Below are 22,316 nucleotides of genomic sequence, written 5' to 3'. Positions count from 1 at the left end.
TGAGTACGTTATTACGACTTGCTGAATGCTCTAGAGTATCTGCTGATTTGAATGTCGAGAAATTTATAAAAAAATTGAAATTTATTCTCTGTTGATCTGCTACTAAGAGCTTTTTCTCAACATTTAATACATTTTGATTTGTTACATTGTGATAGCAGGATGACCCAAGTCATGACTGCCTCCAATCAAGGCCCTTGACCTCCTGAATGAGTTCATTTTCTTAGTGATCTTCTAAAACTTACAATGCATGCCCTTAGCTTTTTACATCCTCATATCAGTATGGATATTCTCCATACTGCTCTTTATACATTTCCTTAGGCACTGACAAGGAGAATTTGTTTAAAAATCAAGAGCTTGTTTAGTTGGTGATCATTTCCTTTGTTCTTGTTACCTCATGTTTGATTCAGGGGTGGGTGATATTGTAAGTAGAAATTAGATACTAATCACTCTTAGATGTTAAAGGGTTAAAAGGTTATAAATGTATATTCTCTTTCTTTATTCACCTTCAATAGTTCCTTACCTCGCATAATACATACTACATGATAATCAAGATACGGCAGGAGATCTAGCAAGCTCTGCTGAGCTTTTTAAAAAGATCCCCATTTAGTTATAGTATTTTTAAAATAGTTTACTAATAATAGATGGCGGATATTAATGTCTTTCTTATCGATCAGAGATTTGCAAATACATAATTATTTTATATTCTCAACATGCTGATAGAAACTCAAATGTCAACTTTTCAATCAAAGTTCAACTCACAGCTCGACTGTTGAGTGACATGTCAGTGAAAGGTTCAGAGTAGCCATTGCTGATGAGAGGTATACAGGAAGCAGATCCATGTATTTCTGATAGGGAAAGGATCCAAACTTTGATTAAAAACACTTTTTTTTTACTTTAGAGCCTGAATAAGTTTAAAATATTCAAAGATAAGTACATTTTAGGTTTTTAGGACTGTTTATCATTTATTGCTTGAGGAGGGGGGAGGGAGTGGAGGAGGCTGTAGGATTTTAGTTGTGTCTCTACAAAATTTACCTCACCCCCAAAAGGTTTAGGCTTATGATCCCAGTCCATTTTCTATAGTTCCCTCCTTTATACTCTGTTGGTGATAGCTGATCCCCCTCCATTCCCCCCTACAAACCATGTGACCCCCCCAAAAATCCCCCAACCACAGGGGATAAATAAAAACTGGTCTATTATATAATTCAGGTTAATTTTAGTAATGTGCGAGTCTTTTGTGAGAAGAATTTGGATTTCAGACTAGTAGTAAGGAGTTGAAGGAGGGGAACTCTCACCTGGATTAACCACTAGTGCATAACCACTTCAGAAAAATTTCCCAACTATGCTCATGGAATTATAATGAACAGTATGAGGGAGGAGGTTGTTCTTCCAAAGGGCTGTAGTACCCCTAGAAACTGTCACTCGCAAAACCAGAGGATGGCTTAAAGAGCCTCCTAAATTTGTAAGTATTTATAGTTTTTCAGGTTCCCCTGAGCACAGGGTGTTTCTGATAGTACACATTTTTAGCATTAATGAGTATTCCTACTTTCAGAGCATGTCCAAAAAGCAGCTCAATCGTTTCCTTGTGTGTGGAGTACCAGTTGAAAAAGCAGCATAATACCATCCAGGGTATTGTTTGCATTTACACTTGTCACCAATGAAAAGAACATAAAACATGATACTGCAATCTAGAACTTGAGCCAATATATCTATGATAATACTGGATCTGCTCAAAACTGCCAACTGAAAATGCCATTAGGTTGTTTGGCATGGCAAGAAGCACCTATTAAAAAAAAAAAAAAAAAAAAAAAAAAAAAATAATAATAATAATAATAATAATAATAATAATAATAATAATAATAATAATAATAATAATAATAATAATAAGAGAAAAATCGAGTTACCAGATGGGATTTGGTTCAAATCCCATCTGGAAACTCGATTTTTTTCTTATTAAAAATTGTTTATTTCATCTTAATAATAATAATAATAATAATAATAATAATAATAATAATAATAATAATAATAATAATAATAATGATACTAAATGGTTTATTTAAACTGAAAAAACCGATCAGCGAATTCAACATAAAAAACGCTGGTATGATCAGTGCCTAAAAATACTCTTCTCCTTCATTGACTGTGTGCAGTAAGTGATTTGTTCTTAAAATTATTCGCATTGCTTTGTTTTGCAACCTTTCCAGAAAATCGGAGTACTTGCGGCAAAAACCCCATAGCTATAGTCTAAAATAGGTAAAATTGTCATTTTGTAAATCTTCAATAAGATAGCAGGGCTAAGAAAAGATTAAATTCTATTTAAAAGTTTCAGTTTGATATGAGATAATTTAGAAATGTTACTCTGAGCCTCTAAAATTATACTGCAATTGGTAACTACAGTTGCATCTTTAAAAATAAAACTGCCAATTGGAAATGCAAGGTAGGTTACTCAGAGTAACAGAAACACACAAATACGACTATTACTCCATGCAATAACAAGATGATTTAAACAAAGATCTTTTTCTCAGCATCTAGTTTTACACCGTCTTGGCAATTGAAATAAGCCTACGTTGAAGATCTGCCAGAGGATTGAATACATCATTTAACGGCAGACACACTTTGTTGCGGTCGTTGAATCTACCGCGAGCTGAACTGTCGTTCTGAATGGTTTTCAAATGCTGCTCCGTAGTCATTGCAAAGTCCTGAAATTTCGAATTCATTTGCATGGCGTGCCGGATGTGACCTCCAAGGATGGAAGCGATTGCTCCGAAGGACTGCAAACCTTCAGAAGCCAATATTTTCATCTGTTTTATCTTGCCTTGCAATTTTAAAATCTCTGCATTGGATTTCTCTAGCTCTGCTTGACCATCACTGAGCTTTTTCTCCATGTTACCTATTTGCAATTCAACCATTCGATTCTTAGAGAGAGGCTCGATTTGATCATACAACTCGTGGCTCTTCAAATCCTGAATGGATAAATCTTGCGTCTTCCTAATGCACTCAGTTTTCACTCTTTCCAAGGAGAAATTCTGGGCAACGATTAGGGTTTCCATAATGGAGTCGATTTCGTACTTTTTTTCCAATTCCCACAACAGATAATCTTCACATCTTTGCGTTACAGCCATCATTTGGTATTCTCGTGCAAGAGGCAACAAGAAATCTAAGTTTTTGTCTGTCACACGTTTGCAGAAACTCGGATAAACTGTTAACAAAATCTCTCTTATTTCAGCAGCTTTCTTGTCAGGTAGCGGAATCTCATCGGCATCTTTTTCTTTAAAATCTGCGGAGAACATTCGGGAGAAAACAGGTGAACACATTGACAGCATCAGACGATGCACATGGATTTTCTGCCCTTCTACTAGCAGAACAACATCACTCTGTTCCCACGGCTCTGAAAAGTCTTGTTCTTGTTCTTGAACTGCTTTGCTTTCTTGTTGCATTTTTATGGTGCATATACAACGAATTCTAACAAACGGGTTTGTATTCAGGGCCTGAGTGTTGATCGACAACTGCTTAAAACTGTAGATAGTTTCCTTGAAAGCTTAAGAACAACATTATTACTTCCGCCCGTTGATTCTTGGAAAATGCTGTAGCCTCATAACGAGGCTAAACAAAATCTCGGTCCCAGTTTTTCTGGTCATTGAACGTGACCTAAGAGGAAATTGAGGAATTTTAACCCTTCACACCGTTGCATTAGTATGCATATTCTCCATACTCTTTTCAATAATAATAATAATAATAATAATAATAATAATAATAATGAGAGCATGGCACATGTACTTGCTGGATGTCCATCATTAGCTCAGTCCAAGTACTTAGAAAGGCACAATTTTGCTTTGAAAGTGTTCTTCTTTGAGATGCTCAAAGACCTAGAGCTCGCTGATAGTACTTCGCCATGGTTCTCAGATGTGAAGCCCAAACCTCTTTATAAGTCACCTGATGCTGAGACATACTGGGATGTACCAGTATATGCTGATCATACATACGTACAATCTAATCGTGTGGATGCACGTTTCATCGACAACAAAAACAAGAAGGTACTTATGGTGGAAATGAGCTGCCCTTGGATCAACAACAGAGACAAGAAAGACAACGAAAAGACCAAGAAGTATGGAGCACTTAGACTTGAGCTGACAAAACAACACCCAGGATACAAGATCTCACAAGTAAACGTCATTATAGATGTACTTGGAGGATGGTCTAAAGCCATGGAAACTGAAATGAAGGGCTTCTTTGGTACAAGATACAAAGAAATATTGCTGAGAATGCAGAAAGCTGTATTAAGTAGCACTCTGAACATTGCAAGAACATTTAAACTGGTTACAGCGTAAGACTTTTAATGACATTATGATTTGGTTTTTATGAACAGGATTTTATGAACATTTTAAGTTAAGGATATTTTAAGAACCGGACAGTAAATCATGAACATTTAAAGAAAAAAAACCATCCTAGTATTAGGCCAATTGACACTTTTATCGTTTTATATTGATCATTCATATTTAAGTAGTATTAGATATTATTATAGTTAACAGTCCTGTCATGCAGATAGGTTATGAATTTTCGCCCTATCTTGCTTAGCTCACTAGCATCCAAACGTGTATACTGCATAATAATAATAGCGTCTTTATTCCATCATAAGATAAAACTACATATCTTATGTTACAGTGAATCCGGAAAAACTACAGTAGAAATCTACATACATAATATGAATTAAAAAGTATGTCATTACAATAAATGGAGCTTAGATATCAACCTATTTCAAAAGGTGTTCATAAAGCGCTGTGCAATAATTTTCGGGCGTGCGCAGCCTTTTTTCTGAAGATTGTGTACATAGTAATAGTAATCAAAGTTTAATGTGTTTACGTGGGGCATGGTTACCCATATTGCCCAAGCCAGAGGCTCATGTATGAAACGCAAGACAACAACCCTCCATGCCACCCCAGGGGATGGATGGGTTGACGTCTCCTACCCCTAACCCTACAGGAGACGGGACCTCCATTTAATTGTCCCTAACCGAGAAGCCTAGAATATCTAAACCATTTCTTGATGTTATAGAAAGGCAGCATATTCTTCTCAATTATTTTAAGACCTTGAGTGTTGGTCCGGCCGGGGCTCGAACCCTCGACCTTCCGCACATCAGTCCAGCGCTCTATCCATTGAGCTAACCGGGAGGCGGTTAAGTCTTCTGGACAGGAAGGATGTCTTTCAGGGGGTGGCAATCCCCAATATTTCTATGCTTTTCCCTTCGTATTTACAAGGAGAATTATTTTAGCAATCAAAGGTTCTTAGGTTGGCGATCGTTTCTCTTATTTTCATGATCTTAATAAAAGATTTAATATTGAAGTAGTACTACTGTTGGAAAGGGTTTAGGCTTTAAAGGGCTACTACAGAAAAATGGGGGAAAACCTCCTTTGACAGCTTGTTATAACATTGACGTTATGGCTCCATATGTTGTAAGAGAAGTTAAACAGAGGTTACATGTGCTGGAATAGGAATTGATACACCTCAAGTATTCACCAAATGAAAATTCATTCTCAGCCTTCAGTGTTTGCTGAATCATAGACATTTAAAAACATTGATCACCACACACTGCCAGCTGCTATATTTCAATGTGACAATTTCGGCTTCTTCTCATTTGAATTATGCCTTTGCACGTTATTCCTGGGGATGATTCTGGAATCGCTGATTAGTAGAGCTAGTTAGGTTAATATCTCAGCAATTCCTTTTCTCAGAAACTGCTAGAAAATTGTTCTAAATCTGGAAAACAATGACATCTTCGTTAAGAAAAGCTAAAAAGATTGGCCAATCAGGTTACTTTCTCAGTAATTCCGGTCTTATTTTAGGAACTATTAGCGAGTTTTCCACTATCTAAGAACAATGTCATCTTCTTTTAGAAAAGCCAACAAATTCTAAAGCCGGAACTACGGTAAGAATTCACTTCAACTCGTCTCCAAAGTTAGCTGAACTCTTTTGAGGATTCATTACAAACAGCAGAGCAAAGGGACTAAAACTTATCATATTCATTAATTTTCTTTTATATGTGCCTGGGACTAACACATTTTAACATTGTCACGCGCCTCTTCTCCTTCTACCTCATTCTTTGGAATGTCACAAAACGCACAATCACTCCATCATCTCTTAGGAGGTAGTATTGCATGACATTGCGTGAGTCTGCTTAAGAGATTGACCAAGATTATAACTCTCAGAATTGATCAACGTGTAACCTCTCCCCATAATATCGATACATCATCCAGCAAACAGGTGATGAGAATGCTAAAAAATATCAGGTAGGGGTTGTTATCTTAATCTAGCACCAAATTCTTGGCAATAATTTCGAGGTATATGTCCAGAAGCTAGACGGGGAAAATCAACAATCAGATCTTGGGAGTGAAAGAGTTAATTAATAATCATTTCATCTTAAGGGTGTTCTTTGTATGAGCTTGCAGCCAGAGTAATGTTGTGACGTCGTAACACTTACGCTTAAGATTTCAATCGTTAAGAAGGTTTTGAATTTACATTATGTTATCTGAGCATGATATTATCAAATATATTGGCAGTCAGATTAAAAATAGCGATGCAAAAATTAATGATTTCACTAGGTTGGTGAAGTCTAAATGATAAGGTAAATTCTTCTAAGAAAATGGTTAACCGAAAAATGCAACGAATCATCCTTGCTTTATCTAAGAATATTTTCTGTGCTTTGTGTTTTCTCTTCTCTTTCCTCAAAATCTTGTTTTATGTAAAGATACGTCAAGCACTCTTTCTATCACGAGCCCTGTTCAATTAGGGCATTATTCCATTTAGTGGAAATTGCGAGCTCCGCTTTCTGTCTTGGCTAATTTACATACCATTTGATAACACTACCGCTTTCAAAGAGAACGATCAGTAATCAGACCCAATCTGCACAAATCCAGCGATTAAATGCATATATTTGTATTGGTCCAGCTTGTATGTGGAACTGCAATGTCTTCATTTTAAATTATTTGTTCTTTTGCATTCACTATACTTTCACTTATCAGTCGACGCTCATTTTCTTGACGTAGCTAGGGTCCGCTCGGTCCGTCAGTTTACGAATTGCTCATCGAAAGAACTACAGAAGGCGTGCTAGTTCCTACAGGAGTTGATCTTAAAATTATGGCCTCTTTCAGTGCATAAAATTTTATCTCGAAATGATTATTTACAGAACCTGTCTTGTGAGCTACTACTTGCGTGGCAGTTCGTTGGCTTCTTTCTCTATGAAGAACGAGCTAAAATAAAACCCACAGCCCTTTGTGGTTTAGAGTGAATAGCGTAAGTAGGTCCTACCCGCTTTGCGGACCAGACGAAAGAAGAAATAAGGATGCTTTTGAGCAGATGAAAAAAAAAAAAAAATCACTCACCCGTTCCATCGGTTCTTCCATAGCCATCAGCTTATCCCTAAATGAATCGACTTTTTTTCTCACACGTTTTTGACCAAACTTTGACAGCATCCACCTGTTAACTGAAGGGACAACAGAGGAACAGTGACCGCCGGTAGTCTATAAACGGACAAAACAAAGACAAAACTTCCCCTTAAACGGGTGAAAACACAACGCCGGCCTAGAGGAAGTACAACTAAACATAAAACTGATATTTAGCAAAACCGCAAATTGAATTATTTTTCAAAGTCAAAGCTTTCCTTACGCTAACTGTGACAGTCGTTGCAGGTCGTTAAGGAAAATCCGAAGTCTGGACGTATGGCACGTCGTAAAAGTCAATTATATGTTTCACAAGCGCTCTATTAAAAATAGTAACAGTCGTATTGGTGTGTGAGTGTAAAGATTTCTCAATACTCCATGAGAGGTTGAAGACGGATAGTTCCCAAAGATAATTATGTGCATAATTAATACGATTGAAAACCGCGGGTGTTAGGGAAGACATGGAAAGGTTTTGTTGAAAGTAGTGTAAGTTATAAATGACTCAGGATGTGTTGACTTAGAGTGAGTGTCGGAAGTCTGCGTTGTTAGCTTTAGCTATCAGAATTCCTTGAATTTTTTTTTTAAAGACGTTTTCTTAGTTTCTCTGTATGTCCGCTTCTAATGAATCGCTTCAAGACCTGCCTACTGATGAACTAGTTAATTCTCTTAGCGATATAGTGGTAGTTTTAAAGAGATGGTATGGAGAATGTATAGAATCGCATGATAAGGAAACGCATTTCCCTTCCACTCTAGAAAGAGAACTAGCTATTACTCTCTTGGCTCAGGTCAAAGGCATTGGTAAGAATATGCTAATTTTTTCAAACAAAAGGTTCGAATCTCCTGACGGGTCGCTATCAGTGTTTTTTTTGCAGGACAATGAAAAGAAGAAAGAAATCAGGCATGCAAACATGGCGGTAAGCACAGATGTAGTTGATTAATTATAAAAAAAGATTCATGAAACATTCGCTTCCTTGTTTAGTCTACAACGTAAAAAAACTCGGGCTGAGTAAGAAGCTGAAGTGGACAATCTGGCGATGTTGCATTTTTAAAGATCAAAGGAAAAAATCCGAAATTATAATTATATAAACTGAAAATTTTCACCTCTAATTGAGTGGGAAATCTTTTCCTTTTCGCTTTCATGAGCTTGCTCGATCGCTGATTTCGGATGTTTCCTTCGTATGCCTACAGTGCGACGGTTGTAAATAATGAAGCGTTTACTGGTTGGCAATGACAAGTTATTCAAACTAATTTATTTGACATTATGGCCGTACGTGCCTTGCATACAATATCAATTCGTGTGTCCAGAAGCACGTGACCGCATTTAACACATTTAGCTGCACGGAAGCGAATGTTAAGTATTTCAGAATGACTTTGTTTTCTGCAAGCTACTCAGAAAGTAAATTATTTTATTACATTTTTATGTTTGGGTTGTGATAAAAGTTAGGATCGATTCTCCGTTCTGGGAAACAACAAAAAAAATATCGCTCAATAGACACTTCTCTTTTTTTATTGATTTATCAGTGAGTCAGTGAACTCGCAGCTGAGCATAATGAAACAGTTTGAAAGATGATCAAACATCACGTTTGCTTTGTTTTGCGGTTTGTTTTTTTCGTTTTCACATAGAAGCCTTGAACAATCTCGCTTTTTTATCAAGAATTTTTTTTGAAGGTGTATCTGTTAGCGTTTCCTATTAAAAAAAAATCCACTCTTTTTTAAAGTAAGATTTACAGATTTCGATTCTAAGAAAAGTCAATAAGATCTAAAACAGTTACAGTCACGTTTACAATTTGTAATTAGAGCTCTCCATTAAAAAAAGTTGACAAAACAAGGTGGTAGCGAAACTAGATTGGCGACACGTGGCATGCTGATCGCGACAACTTTTATACTTTCTCAGACCAATAAATGCATATTAGCCACAACTCTGCACCAGGTGGAGACTTGGAATATTCAAGAATTCTAGGTTTTTGCAGAGAACGTGAAGTCTAGAATCCCCCACAGTTTACCTGACTCTATCAAGTAATTCAGTGATAAAGAGCAGTTTGACTAGGTAGAAACACAATGACAACCTGGATATTTTACTGACATCGAGTTCATATGCATACTGAGATATAACAGAAATTCTTCCTCCTATTAAGTAAGAAAATGGCTGTCAGCCTTTAGAAGAATTTTGAAGTCGTCAACTAGACATGTACGACGTTTTGAAAAAGTGAATATTTAAAAACTAGTTGCTTGGGATCCATGCGGATTGACCAAACGTGGGTATGATTTATTTTTTATTCAAGCCTGGGGGTTAAATATTCCCCTGAAATTCTGGAAACATTTTTTTATCCTCAGGCTGATATCTTCTTGGAGTAAAAATTTTTAAAATATTTTTGTCCAACAGATTGAAAATTACCAAGAGAAGATACCCTCTCTTAAAATATGGTCTTTGGCAAGCACGAGATCGCACTAAATAATGTAATACCACGGTGTTTAAGCTCTAAAATCACGCTGGTTTTTTTAATAAAATGTTCGGGACCCAGTGGATGTGGTATTGAGTTACAGAGACTGTCATTGCTTTTCTTGCAGGTTTTCGTTAGTTTTTACAAGATTTTCTGTTGATGTGGGTCGTCAGGAATACTGTATTCCTTGTAAGGGAGAGTCACGGGGGAGGGGAACTTAACCCCCAGGATAATGTTTGATGGGCTTTGCATGATAAGCGCCTGAATTTTCTCGGAAAATTATTTTTAAATCTCTTAGACAAGAACTATTCGATTGCGAAATTTCGATAAGGATCGGTAAAATACCCTACAGGGTATGGTGTGAAATCCATAGATTAGACGGCTTAACTAATGAACAGGAAAAGACTTTAAGGCATTTTCTCAAATCTGAACTAAGCAAGGTTAAACTGAATATACCGAGAAGCGTTAAAGACGTACCCCGTGAATTTTATTATGTCTCGTACTGATAAGACACTCTGAAGCTCGCACAAAAATACGAGCTCATATCATGCAAACGCCTCTACCTGATTTTAGTGCCAAAAACAGATGTTTCCAGACAAAAACTGATATTTCAGACCATTTTAAACAATTTCGACTTGGATACGTGAGGTATGCGACTTTTTAGATGTTGGCAAATGTCACGATTGCAAGTTTGAGACCGTCTGAACAGCTCAGTCTTAGCCATCGTTCCGGTCACATGCCATGGTATTGAAAACCAGCTTTTGCCCTGCAGAGACAGTTAAATCTGTCTCGATCGTCGTGAAGTCAACGAACCATTCAATTTTTTTCGGTCTTGTTTTTTCTCATGGAATGTTCGAAAATGATGACCATGATCATCATGTCTCGGATCGTATTCAAAACTTAGTAGTCACGTTCAAATACCTCGAAACTGAAACTATGGTAATTTGTTTGCGAAATCTACTTACTGCTCACTTGCCAGCATCACGTCTGTAGGTGTATCAATATATAAAGGAATAGTTTGAATGAGATATTACAACAAGCTCAAAGTATAGATTATTAAGTATAAATTATCGTTTATAGGCTCTCTCACTCCATGGTTTAACTCCCAATTCACGCGGATATTTTACGAGTCAGTGCGGTATCTTTTTTCGATCCCTCCTATTCCAAAATGACCATGCATGCCATGTGACATATGTTACTCCATCAAATAAGAGACTCAAAATTTCACTGCAATATTTTATCTTGTTTCACTATTATTAATTTTACTTGTATTTTGGTGTTTAGATTTTGAATGATTCCTCAGCATTATCTGAAAGTCGTATAAATTAATAACAGGGATAACTGAGTTGGCTGTGAACTATGTGAACCGTGAAGATTCCTCGTGATGTAATTCAATGATTGGCAATTGGGGTCGCCGAGCTCCTCTTTGTTATACAGGCACATTAAGGGTGACATAAGGTTGTCAGTCAGAGGCTGTAATGTTTCTATGGTAACCTAACCTCACCCAGGGAAAACTGCCTTGCAAGACTCGGCCTCCCAAGCAATTCCTCAACACAGGCTGAATGATTTAAATATCTCCATAACTGACCCATGCCTCAGCCCATACAGGAAGTAGATGTCACGTCTCTGGTTCCGTTGATGCAATACAGTTTAATTTGCATGATGCACGATCCTCGCAGTAGAGAGCGCTATTTATGCAATAGCGAAAATCAGACCCGAAAAAAATCAGTCTTGTACGGGATTCGAACCACTGACCTCTGCGATACTAGTGCAGCGCTCTACCAATTGAGCTAACAAGCCAACTGGGAGCAGGCCGTTAAGTTGATTCGTAATAAACCCGTGATGATAAATCAGGTACAATGAATATATGAAGTTCATATATATATTTTGAACTGCGGTTGTAGATATGTATGATGCACGATCATCGCAGTAGAGAGCGCTATTTATGCAATAGCGAAAATCAGACCCGAAAAAAATCAGGCTTGTACGGGATTCGAACCACTGACCTCTGCGATACTAGTGCAGCGCTCTACCAATTGAGATAACAAGCCAACTGGGAGCAGGCCGTTAAGTTGATTCGTAATAAACCCGTGATGATAAATCAGGTACAATGAATATAAGAAGTTCATATATATTTTGAACTGCGGTTGTAGATATGTATGATGCACGATCCTCGCAGTAGAGAGCGCTATTTATGCAATTGAGATTTTAGTTTAGTCAGTTATTAAAACAGCTGAATACTTATCTTTTTGCAAAGTTTCAGTTTAATAGGGTTTTTCGTCTCGTGATAAAGCCAGGTTGAATTTCTAAGATTTTGCGTGACACGATATTTAATGGAGGCTGAGAATGCCGTCACGGCGTAGGTTAAAAAAAAAGTGACTTAATCGCTGAGATTTCAATCTGAACAGTTCTTGTATGAGAATAAGTACTCATACAGATGTTTATGAGCCCTCAGAAGACGACTACAGCCTTTTTATAGCAAAACTATGTTATGCAAGAATATGTTTTTGCATAACATAGCTTTCGGCCGCCGCATTTGTGCCCCTCAGAGGGACACAAACATGGCGTCTCCGCGCGAAGCCTCATAAGTTTAGTAAATAATTTCTTCGATTATCTCCCGCACGAAACATCGCACAGGCCTGAATCTTTCCGAGACTGTTTGAATTTTCATCTTCTTCTATTTGTTTGATTCTTGACTTCATTTGTAGAATGGTTTTGTTGATGGTGGTATAGTGAAAACCGGCAGTAACCATTAATCAAGTTCCAGCTTTTTAAAAGTATACACCTGGAAATAGCTTTAACCGCGTTAATGATGACAGTGTTAGGGATAGCACACAACTTCGACGCGTTATTCGTATTATTCCTTTAATTTTCGACCATCAAAATTGATGGTATGAAAATGTCATGAAAAACGGTTACAAGACGGTGAAAACTGAGAAAGAAAACAAACAAGAAGACGAATAAACAAAATGAATACCTAAAACAAGCGTCAATCGAAATCCTACTTACATTTTGTGCGAACCAAACGATTAAAAGAAGAGTTTACAGCCCGCAAGAGCTCGTCGATAAGAACCCGTGTGAGAAGTTACAGACCAAAAAAAAAAAAAAAAAAAACATCTGACCAAACTCTACTTCGTGTATATGTACCGAAACGTAACGCAACAAAAAAACTGACAAGAATAAAGGAAAAACGTCACGGACTAAGTTTAACTAAACAGACAGTAACAACTTTAACAAACAGACAAGGAGATAAAGTTCTGATTTTAAAAAGGATTAATAGTATGCTGAGTAAAACTAGGCACGACAGCATAACTTTCATCAATTGTAAAGTGACAAAATCGTCCCAAAAGTTGGTAAAACTATCTGGCAGTGGCTTTCACTAAAGACAATTGTTTAGTACTGTCGAAACATCTAAAAACCACATTGTACCATGCCATATACGAATATAGTTTATATCGGACCACTTGCAGCCCAGAGGCTGAATTACGGGCGCAGTGTAAGGTTGAGAACAGACGTCAGCATATCAGGCGCCTCTGGCAACCGCTTCAGTCTATCGATCTCACCTTCCCACCCATCCCACCCCAGGGGAGGACATCCATCACACAGTAATCTCGTGTGTGAGAAATTAACGTCTCCTACCCCAACCCTGCAGGAGACGGGACCTCCATTTATTCGTCTCTATCCGAGAAGACTAGAATATCTAACCATTTCTTGATGTTATAGAAAGGTAGCAAATTCTTCTAAATTATTTTAAGACCTTGAGTGTTGGTCCGGCCGGGGCTCGAACCCAGGGCTCTATCCATTGAGCTATCCGGGAGATGGTTACCCATAGGGTCGTTGATAATAGCGAGTGAATTCTGTGTTTACTGATTAGTTCTACAAAAGAGACGCCGTCCATTTCCCCCTAAGTATCTCGAACTTAGTACCATTCGCATTTACCGTTTTGAATTTTATCTTATTGTTCTCAGTAGTATTTAATTATCAAACGTGACCTACTTTTTTGCCACATGCAAATTTGAAACGTCTTCAAATACATATTCGGCACTATAAGATAATGCAAAGAAAAACAGATAAGCAAAAAACGTGTCTTATACAGCATGAACGTAGTCCTTAAAACTAGAAATTTTAAGTTCTTCATACCCCTTCGTCTACTCAGTTTGTCTTCTCAACGGTAGATCGAGTTGCCAATGCCAGTCCATCACGCATATGCTGCGGTTTTCTGTATCAAAGAACTTAGTTTGTCAAGAAGATCTTTTTGTGGTGCTCGGAGTTCGAAAAACGGATCAATACAACTCCAGCCACAAATAGTATTCAGCTTCTCTTCCAGAGAATCAGAACACGCGCAGCTTTGGTCATTCTGTCGACGTCTGCGGCAAACAATCTTTGCAAACTCGTTCAAGTAGTCTTTAAACTTCTTAATGACATCTGATGCTTGAGATTCGACACTTTTGGATTTCTGTTACAGCTTTCTTACCTCATTTTGCAAGGCCCGCTGCTCTGATAACAGCTTCTGAGTGTCCAATTCCAATTTTTGAATTATCCCCTCAATTATTTTACGATAGTTGGCGAAATTGACTTTGTCGTACATTGAATGCTTCGTCAGATCCCAGAAGTTGATATCCTCTGTTTGGTTGACGCAGGCGTCTTGTAGCCTCTCCAAACGGTACTCCTGTGCAACATAGAAGAGATCCAAGCTCTTTAGAGGGGAAGGATCGCGTTGTTGCCATGTCAGGGTACTCATCAAGAAGTCTTCACATTTCTCTGTGAGCTTCTTCATCATGTATATATTCATTTGCAAGATCCAATAAGAAAAAGTAGTTCAATTCATTGATCGCCTTTGACTAGTCGGATAAATGACCAGGAGCATCTCTGTTATTTCGCTTGATCTCTTCCCTGGAAGGAGCACCTCCAGCGCAGTTCTCTCTCTAAAGTTCGCGGTGAACATTCGTGAGAATACTGGCGACCACAAAGCCAAAATGTTGCGATGAACATTGAATCGTCTTCCTTCCACAAACAGAACGAGATCGCTGTGTTCCCAGGGTCGGGAAAAGTCGATCTGATCTTTACTAGGCAAGACCGCTTTATATCGAGCCATTCTTTACTGTTTGGAGACACCTTACAATGGAGACGTTTACTTTTCTTAAACAGAGGGTCCAAGTGAAGACACGTAACGATTTCCCGGAATAGATTCTCTGCTAATACCTCCCAAATTTCTCAGAAATAACTGAGACAATAAGTTTTAGCGAAGCGAAGCACTGCAACATAACATTTCGGAGCGTTCCGCCAGCCCTCAATAAAATTATTGAAGTTTCCGAACAACAGAATTTGTTTACGATCAAGCGAAACCGACTATTCGTAATAAACCCGTGAAAGTGATAAATCAGATACAATGAAATATATGAAGTTCATATATTTTGAATCAACTTAACGGCCTGCTCCCAGTTAGCTTGTTAGCTCAATTGGTAGAGCGCTGTACTAGTATCGCAGAGGTCAGTGGTTCGAATCCCGTACAGGCCTGATTTTTTTCAGGTCTGATTTTCGCTATTGCTTAAATCATAGTTAGTAGAGGGGAACCTCTACTAACTATGCTTAAATAGCGCTATCTACTGCGAGGATCGTGCATCATAAGTAACTGTACGTATCTTTTAGCTTATAATGTAGTAAACTAATGCATGGCTTATAACCTCAATAATAATTATTGTAGTAATGAAATCTCTTTAGTTTCTCTTTAGTTTATTGTGATAATTAAATTTCAATGTGTAGTATTTACTTATTTATTACTAATACTCGCCAAGACTAGCTAATGCTATATGCCGGTTGTGTAAATTTGCTTCTAATGTTCTATAAAATAATAATAAACAAACAAACATACAAACAAACACCTTCCACTGGAGAGGTTTACACCTTCTCAAACAGAGGGTCCAAATGAAGTCAGGTATCGAATTCTCGGAATAGATTCTCAAAATTAGTCCCGCCCCTCCCCTCCAACGGGAAAATCTTGTCTACGCTTCTTAGTTTTCTAGCTTGTGACGTGAGCTTTCTGGGTAAATAATGGATCAAAAAAATCACCTCTGCGCATAATTAGAAGTTTGGACGAACTACGTGTAAAAGGATCTTCATTCGCAAGAATGAAAAGAAAATAGATAATTTTGGTGGGCCTTTTTGAACAGATAACCCAGACCGCTGGTTCGATTTTTTTCAAACCTCGAACTGTGTTAGGCCTTTTTAATATCTATTCATGATTGGGAAAGATATTCAATGTTGGGAACCGAATTTAAAACAAAAAGTGATTGCGCGCTTTAGAAACGGTAAAAAAAAAAAAAACTTTATTCTAATGAAACAGTCGCAAATTTTCTCTGCAAAGATTTTGAAGTCATCATGATATAGTCATGATGATAATCGATGTACTTTTGAAGTTAGTAACGTTAACTTTTAAAATCAAGGAAGAGAAATTTAAACAGATCATAAAATAAAAAAAACTTGAGGTTTTCCTTCGGTAGTTCGACCTTCTGATATAGACTTCTGGCTTTGAAATTAGTTTTGTCTGCTATGCTAATAACTTGATATTGCGGCCGACTCGGGGACAAAAAACTGACAACAAAGGCCGATTTTTGGTAAAAATTAGTTTTACACGCACAACTCGTCTGACTTTTCGATATTTACCGAGACGACAATTAACTACACATTTGTACGGTGTCAGACGCATGTAAAATATATTAAAAGTTTAGCTTACCTTTGAGACGATGTCGCATGTACTTGCATGTAGGCTGGCTATGTTCACGTTTAAGATATCGCCCCTTTTTCCTTGGATAACCTTGTGTTATGCTAATGATTCATCTAATCCTCATGTGGAACAAAAGGCGTTATTAAGAACAGGTTTTGGTCAAATTCATTTCACATTAAGGACAAGTGTACGTGAGCTGAATATAGACGATTTTCAGGCCAGATAATATTGCTTATCTGTTAGACGCTTTTAAGAAATATCGATTATGATGATAAAGACATTTACGTGTAAAATAAAACGATGGTTGCTGTATTAATCCGTGAACAGATCTAGAGAACTATCAGTTACCTCTGAAAAAAATTGGATTTTTTTTTTTTACTTGAAAACGCTCGGAAAAGTTTTCATATCACAACCTGAAGTGTCCTATGCGTAATTAATACAAGCTTATGTAGATTTAAAAAACTTACTCACGATCCGGTTTAAGATGTTTGAAGATCACTTGATAGTATTTAACAGATATGTCAATATCTGTCTTTTCCGCGATATAGAGTTACTGTTTCACAGACATTCTAAGCAGTGCATTGTGCGAATATTGTTTGATGTCTCACAGTAGGAAACAATTCAGTATTGACTTCGATTTTCCACTTTGCCAGGAGATAATCCGTCGAGCTTGATGCCTTGCTGTTAATAAAAACCAGAAACACAAAAAACGAAACAAAAAAAGACTCGGGCACTCCTATGCGTGTATGTTATACGGAATTGCAGTGATTTTGAGGGATCTTCGGTGGCTTTTCGTCAGTTCATTTGCCGAAATGACGTGTGTTTCTTCTATAACCATATTACACGTAAGCAAAATTTCATCTTTTTTCTTCCATGTTTAAACGTAAAGGGTATATTTCATCTCTACTGACTTGAAGATGGCTGTTATCATCCAAATTTAACAGGAAAAAAACCGGACACGAACAGGTGTTAGGGTCGTTCCGGATGCAGTTGTGCCCATCTTTTGTTGGTAGTATATACAGTAGTTTGCGTTAATTAACCAGGAACGGCGCACGCTGCCCTAGAGGGGACAATTTTTACAATTGTTTAGAAGTTGTTGACCCAGACCTGTTTCATTTTCCTTCTCGTCTAAAAAAATGGGATATTGATTCAATTTTTGCCCCTCTTCAAAATTAAAGCAGAGAACACCTCTTACACTTGAAAAAGGGCTAATTTGGCTAGACTTTGAAACTCTTAAAACCGCACACCCAAACTCACGCAGGCCTAACTTAACGCGGAAAGCCTAAGAACGAGGAGTTTGGATTGTTGCCTAGTTCCCAACTCAACTCACCAATTTATTTTAAGTGTAAAATACAGCTGCCACTATCACTTCTTAAGGTCTCAAATGCTATTATGTGTAAATTTGAAGAATGGCCTTTTGGTTGTACTTAAGAAAATGCTAAAGTGTTACATTTCGAGTCAGAAGCCGAATATCCGAATTAAAGGGCGTTTAACCAAAATATATATTTTTCGTCGTGATTCTCTCACAAATTTAATACGTTTGGCTGACTAGCCATGAGGCAAGAAATTTAAGAGGATATGGTATATCTCTCGAACCAGTGTTAAGCGGCAACTTTGGCATCATTTTCTTTTCTATTCTGAATGATCAATTGCCAAAAATGAACCTTACACATCAATTTTACTCGTAAAAAATATCTATAATATATAATTCAGTGATTAACAGCAATTGGGGTCGCCAAGCTCCTTTTTGTTATGCAGGTACATAAAGGGTTATATTAAGTTGTATTTAGAAGCTCTAATGTTTCTAAGGTACCTTTTTCTATGCTACCTTTCTATAAAAAAGAAATGGATAGATATTCTAGTCTTCTCGGATAAGGACGAATAAACCGTAGGCCCCGTCTCCTGCAGGGTTAGGGGTAGGAGAAGCTAATTTCCCACGCACGAGATTACCGTGTTGTGGATGTCCTCCCCTGGGGTGGGAGGGGTGGGAATTGGCCCTGAAAAGCCCCCATGGGGAGTAGTCAACTAACGTATGTATGTATGGTAACCTAGGGTTACTTTCTGCATAGTGGTACCTTACCCAGGGGAAATCACTCAGCAAGATTCCGCCTCCCTAGAAATTAATCGACTTTTACTGACTGATTTAACAATCTCCATGGCTGACCCATGTATCGACCCATACAGGAAGTAGATGTAACAGGTCTGGTTGTTTATACAATTTACTTCAATCGTTTTAGAATTTCCCCAGAGACATGGTTTAAAATGGGGTAAACCTGAAATTCGCTCAAAACTTCAGCACTTGTTTTCCTTCGCATTTGTTATTTTTTGGTTTTTAATTATAGAGAAATAAATTACCACTTCAACGGCGACACCGTTTTTTTTTATTCATCAGTTTATAACGTTTTATTCTGGCATTCAGTCGCCAAACAGGCAGAATTGAACCAGGCACACTTTGTGTAGTGTTATATGATACAGTTTAGAGTCTGTTATTATGGGATTGAGTCAGCAGTTGTTATGCAACAGTCACAGAGCTTCTAAACGCGGTTAAACTGTGCTGAAGTTGTCAAAAATGTTTGGAGGAAGGACCATATGTTGTGTTTTATATATAGATACATATATATTTTATATACATACATACACACACACATACACACACACATATATAGATGTATATATGTAACTGCAGACAGTACGGTTTCGGCCTTCTGGGGCTCATCAGAGTAGTGCGTATAATTGTTAAATATTGAAGTCCACCTTCATAATCATACTTTCTCTTGTGATGTAACGGAAAGACTAATGCTTTCAAGCGAAGACTTCAATTCTCTCAAAGGATCTTGAAAAGACATGAACCCAGCTTTTGAATGAGAACAAATAACATTTATCTTATCATCAAAATTATTCAGTCGTATCCTTCGGTAATGATCTCCTGGTGAGTCACGAGCAACTTGTACAAGAAGAGACATTATTTCTTCAAATTCTTCTGAAGCTCTTGAGGCAGAACGTTTGATGCTTTCCAGTACTCCCCTTGCCTGGCAATTTTTAGAACGCAGTGACTGAATTTCTACTTGCATTCGTTGCATAATTCCGTCGACCACTTTCTGATAATTAGGCGAGCTGATTTTATCCACGGTTTCTTGGCACTCCTTGAGGTCCCTGCAGTTGAGTTCTCGTGCCTTGATGATGCACTCCTCTTGTAACCTCTCCAGGTTGTATGACTGTGCAGTAACTAAAAGATCTAAGCACTGGTATGAGTTATATCTTGGATAACTTAACTCATCCATCAGGAACCCTTCGCATTTCTCGGTGAGCTTCTTCATCATATATTCCCTTGCAAGATTCAGCAGGAACGAGTAGTTCTTGTCATCGATCTCTTTGGCAGAAGTTGGGTAAATAACCAACAGCATCTCTCTTATCTCGCTCACATTCTTCCCTGGAAGTAGCACTTCTTCAGCTGTTTTCTCGCTGAACTCTGAAGTAAACATTTTCGAAAAAGCTGGTGACCACATCGCCAAGATACTTCGGTGAACGTGAAATCTTTCCTCTTCCACCTTCAAAACTACATCGCTGAGATGCCATGGTTGAGAAAAGTCAAGCTGATCGTTTGTTAATTCTCCTTCCATGTCCTTTTCCAGATTGCAGAGCATTATTTGTTGTCGAGAATACGTCTGCCGTTTGCAGGTGCTTCCGTTGTTTCTTGAAATCAGTTCTTTAAATGGGGACGGGGCTGAATAACGAATTGCTACGTCAGAGGGTATGCGGTCAACAACGCGGGCTCAAGCGTGCGAGGTCTAAAATTTAGCGAAATTTTTTAGCGGAAAACAATAAGGGGTGACATTAAAAAACCGAGGCATTTTGTTTTCGTGAAAGGCATTAAGATAACCATAACCTGCGCACCAAAGCAAGTGCAATAATCTCTACTCGAATAATCATTTGACCGATTAAGGCATCGTTTAAGTATGCAACTGAAAATGAAAAGAAGAACGAGGTCGTTGAGTTTCCAGGGTTGGAAAAAGTCGATGAAATCTTGAGGCAATCTTGACCGCCATATATCCAGCCATTCTTAACTATTTGGAGACATGTTTGGCTCTTTAAACAGAGGGTGCTTAAGAAGTCGATATCGAGTTGTCGGAATAGATTCTCAATGCTTCTAAAATTTCTCGGAAATAACGGGAAAATGGCTTCAGTGAAACGAAGTACAGTGACATAACATTTCAAAGCCTTCCAGTACTTCAACAGTATGACTGAAGTTTCTTAATAATAAAATTTGTTTACGATGAGGTACAGAAAAAGACGTAACTAAGTAAAAAACATGACAGAATATTTTTTATTCTTTGTGCCTGTCAGAGGAAGTCTCTCAGAGGTGAGGGACTGAGGGGTCCTTTTATGCAAGAGACCTCCTCTTGATCAATTAGCCTGCCATCCGCTAAGAACATGGACAGGCACCCCTCCCTCCCTCCCACAGAAAAATCCTGTCTACCCCACCCGGAGCTCTCTGGATAAATAATGGATCCCAAAGTAAATGCTTTGCATAATTACATGTTTGAATGAACAACGTGTAAAGTATTACACTTCGTGTCAGAAGCTGAATATATCCAAATTAAAGGGCGTGTAACCAAGATATATATTTTGCGTAGTGATTCTCTCACAAATTTAATCATCTTTGGCTAAATAGCCATGAAGCAAGAAATGAGACGATATGCTATATCTCTCTCGACCCAATGCTAAGCGGAGGCAACTTTGGTATTATTTACTTTTCTATTCTGAAAAATTCAATGCCAAAAATTAGCCCTAAACATCAATTTGCTTGTACAACATACCTCTTACTTCAGGGCCGATAAATTACTTCTCTTTCCTGTATTCAAGCCAAGCCTGGAAACTCATTTGCTAAGGTATTCTTTCAATTCCCCCTGTCACCAAATTTTGAAAAAATCATATTTATTGAATTATTTCTACAGTTGAAAGACATTTTCTAATCGCCTGAAAAAATATGCTAGTTGAAATATTGATCTACCACACTGTAACCAATATATTTGACATATTCAATTGGAGAGCAAAACACCCCCTTTTTCCTGGAGTAAACAAGATCTACTAATATCTAATAAAACTACACAGGTGATTATTCCTATATTTTTTCATTTTTTTAATAACATTTCTTACATTGTTATTAAATCTGAAAAGCCTCAATGGGAGAATTTAATAAAGTATCATAATAGTGCTTTTCAGGTATGGGCTGATTGGCTTGTGCGGGAGTGATTAGCAAGTACTATTCACCGCCGAGCAGCTCAAAAGACAAAATCCCGCATCACGAGTATAATTTCCGACCATATTTTGGTATACTGACAGAAGTAAACTAGTTTTTGGTTTCTTTGTGGTATGTACCAAAATAGCTATTCACTTCCACTTACTAAAAGAGATAACATATCGTTGCGTTGAATTCTGTGCCAGATATTGGATCATTAAAAACATCTGCACAGCCGCTTTTAACAATCAGTAGTCACTTGCCAGTCAGTTTGGCTTCTTTTACGTGAGTCCCTGCACGACCGTTCCAGCAGTATTAGCTGCGGAAACCTCTAAATAAAGAAACAATTGCTCGACACACACCTTTCTCCCCCGCATTCTGTGTAGATCTGTGCTTAAATACCACAACTTTTTGATTTTGCGGCGAATTTCATAGTCGACATTCTGTCATAGGGCAAGAGTCGAAAGAAGGAAAGGGTGAAA

The 22,316-nt window shown here is 37.7% G+C and overlaps 2 protein-coding genes and 1 long non-coding RNA gene across 8 annotated transcripts in view; all 3 read right to left on the bottom strand.

Annotated features, from left to right (window-relative positions):
* LOC111323400 (uncharacterized) overlaps nt 1-16,788 on the bottom strand; it is a 38,899-nt gene extending 22,111 nt beyond the window's left edge. For 2 of the 6 annotated variants that reach the window (XR_015995131.1, XR_015995132.1), the window contains exons 1-2: nt 8,532-8,669; nt 7,374-7,511 (exon numbers count right to left, since the gene is read on the bottom strand). This is a non-coding gene — a long non-coding RNA (uncharacterized LOC111323400). Of the gene's footprint in view, nt 1-7,373; nt 7,512-7,656; nt 7,909-8,531; nt 8,670-16,604 lie in introns of those variants that run through there. The other 4 variants (XR_015995133.1, XR_015995134.1, XR_015995135.1 and 1 more) reach the window with 4 other exon arrangements.
* LOC111323399 (BTB and MATH domain-containing protein 36) lies at nt 63-3,562 on the bottom strand. Its single transcript, XM_022926726.2, has one exon. It carries the CDS (start codon nt 3,432-3,434, stop codon nt 2,532-2,534), a length of 903 nt encoding a protein of 300 aa, XP_022782461.2. The 5' UTR covers nt 3,435-3,562; the 3' UTR covers nt 63-2,531.
* Nucleotides 16,789-18,786: 1,998 nt separating the features above from the next.
* Nucleotides 18,787-20,330, bottom strand: LOC111345799 (speckle-type POZ protein-like). Its single transcript, XM_022953081.2, has one exon. It carries the CDS (start codon nt 20,237-20,239, stop codon nt 19,358-19,360), a length of 882 nt encoding a protein of 293 aa, XP_022808816.2. The 5' UTR covers nt 20,240-20,330; the 3' UTR covers nt 18,787-19,357.
* Nucleotides 20,331-22,316: the final 1,986 nt, after the last annotated feature.

The sequence above is a fragment of the Stylophora pistillata genome, chromosome 14, assembly GCF_964205215.1.
Source record: "Stylophora pistillata chromosome 14, jaStyPist1.2, whole genome shotgun sequence".
Classification (NCBI taxonomy): Eukaryota; Metazoa; Cnidaria; class Anthozoa; order Scleractinia; family Pocilloporidae; genus Stylophora; species Stylophora pistillata.
The sequence above is the reverse complement of the archived record's forward strand: the minus strand, read 5'-3'. Positions and strand labels throughout refer to the sequence as shown.

Bases quoted from the DNA above. Each gene is read 5' to 3' on its own strand.
- LOC111345799 (XM_022953081.2), bottom strand. From the start codon at position 20,239: ATGCTCTGCAATCTGGAAAAGGACATGGAAGGAGAATTAACAAACGAT.
- LOC111323399 (XM_022926726.2), bottom strand. From the start codon at position 3,434: ATGCAACAAGAAAGCAAAGCAGTTCAAGAACAAGAACAAGACTTTTCA.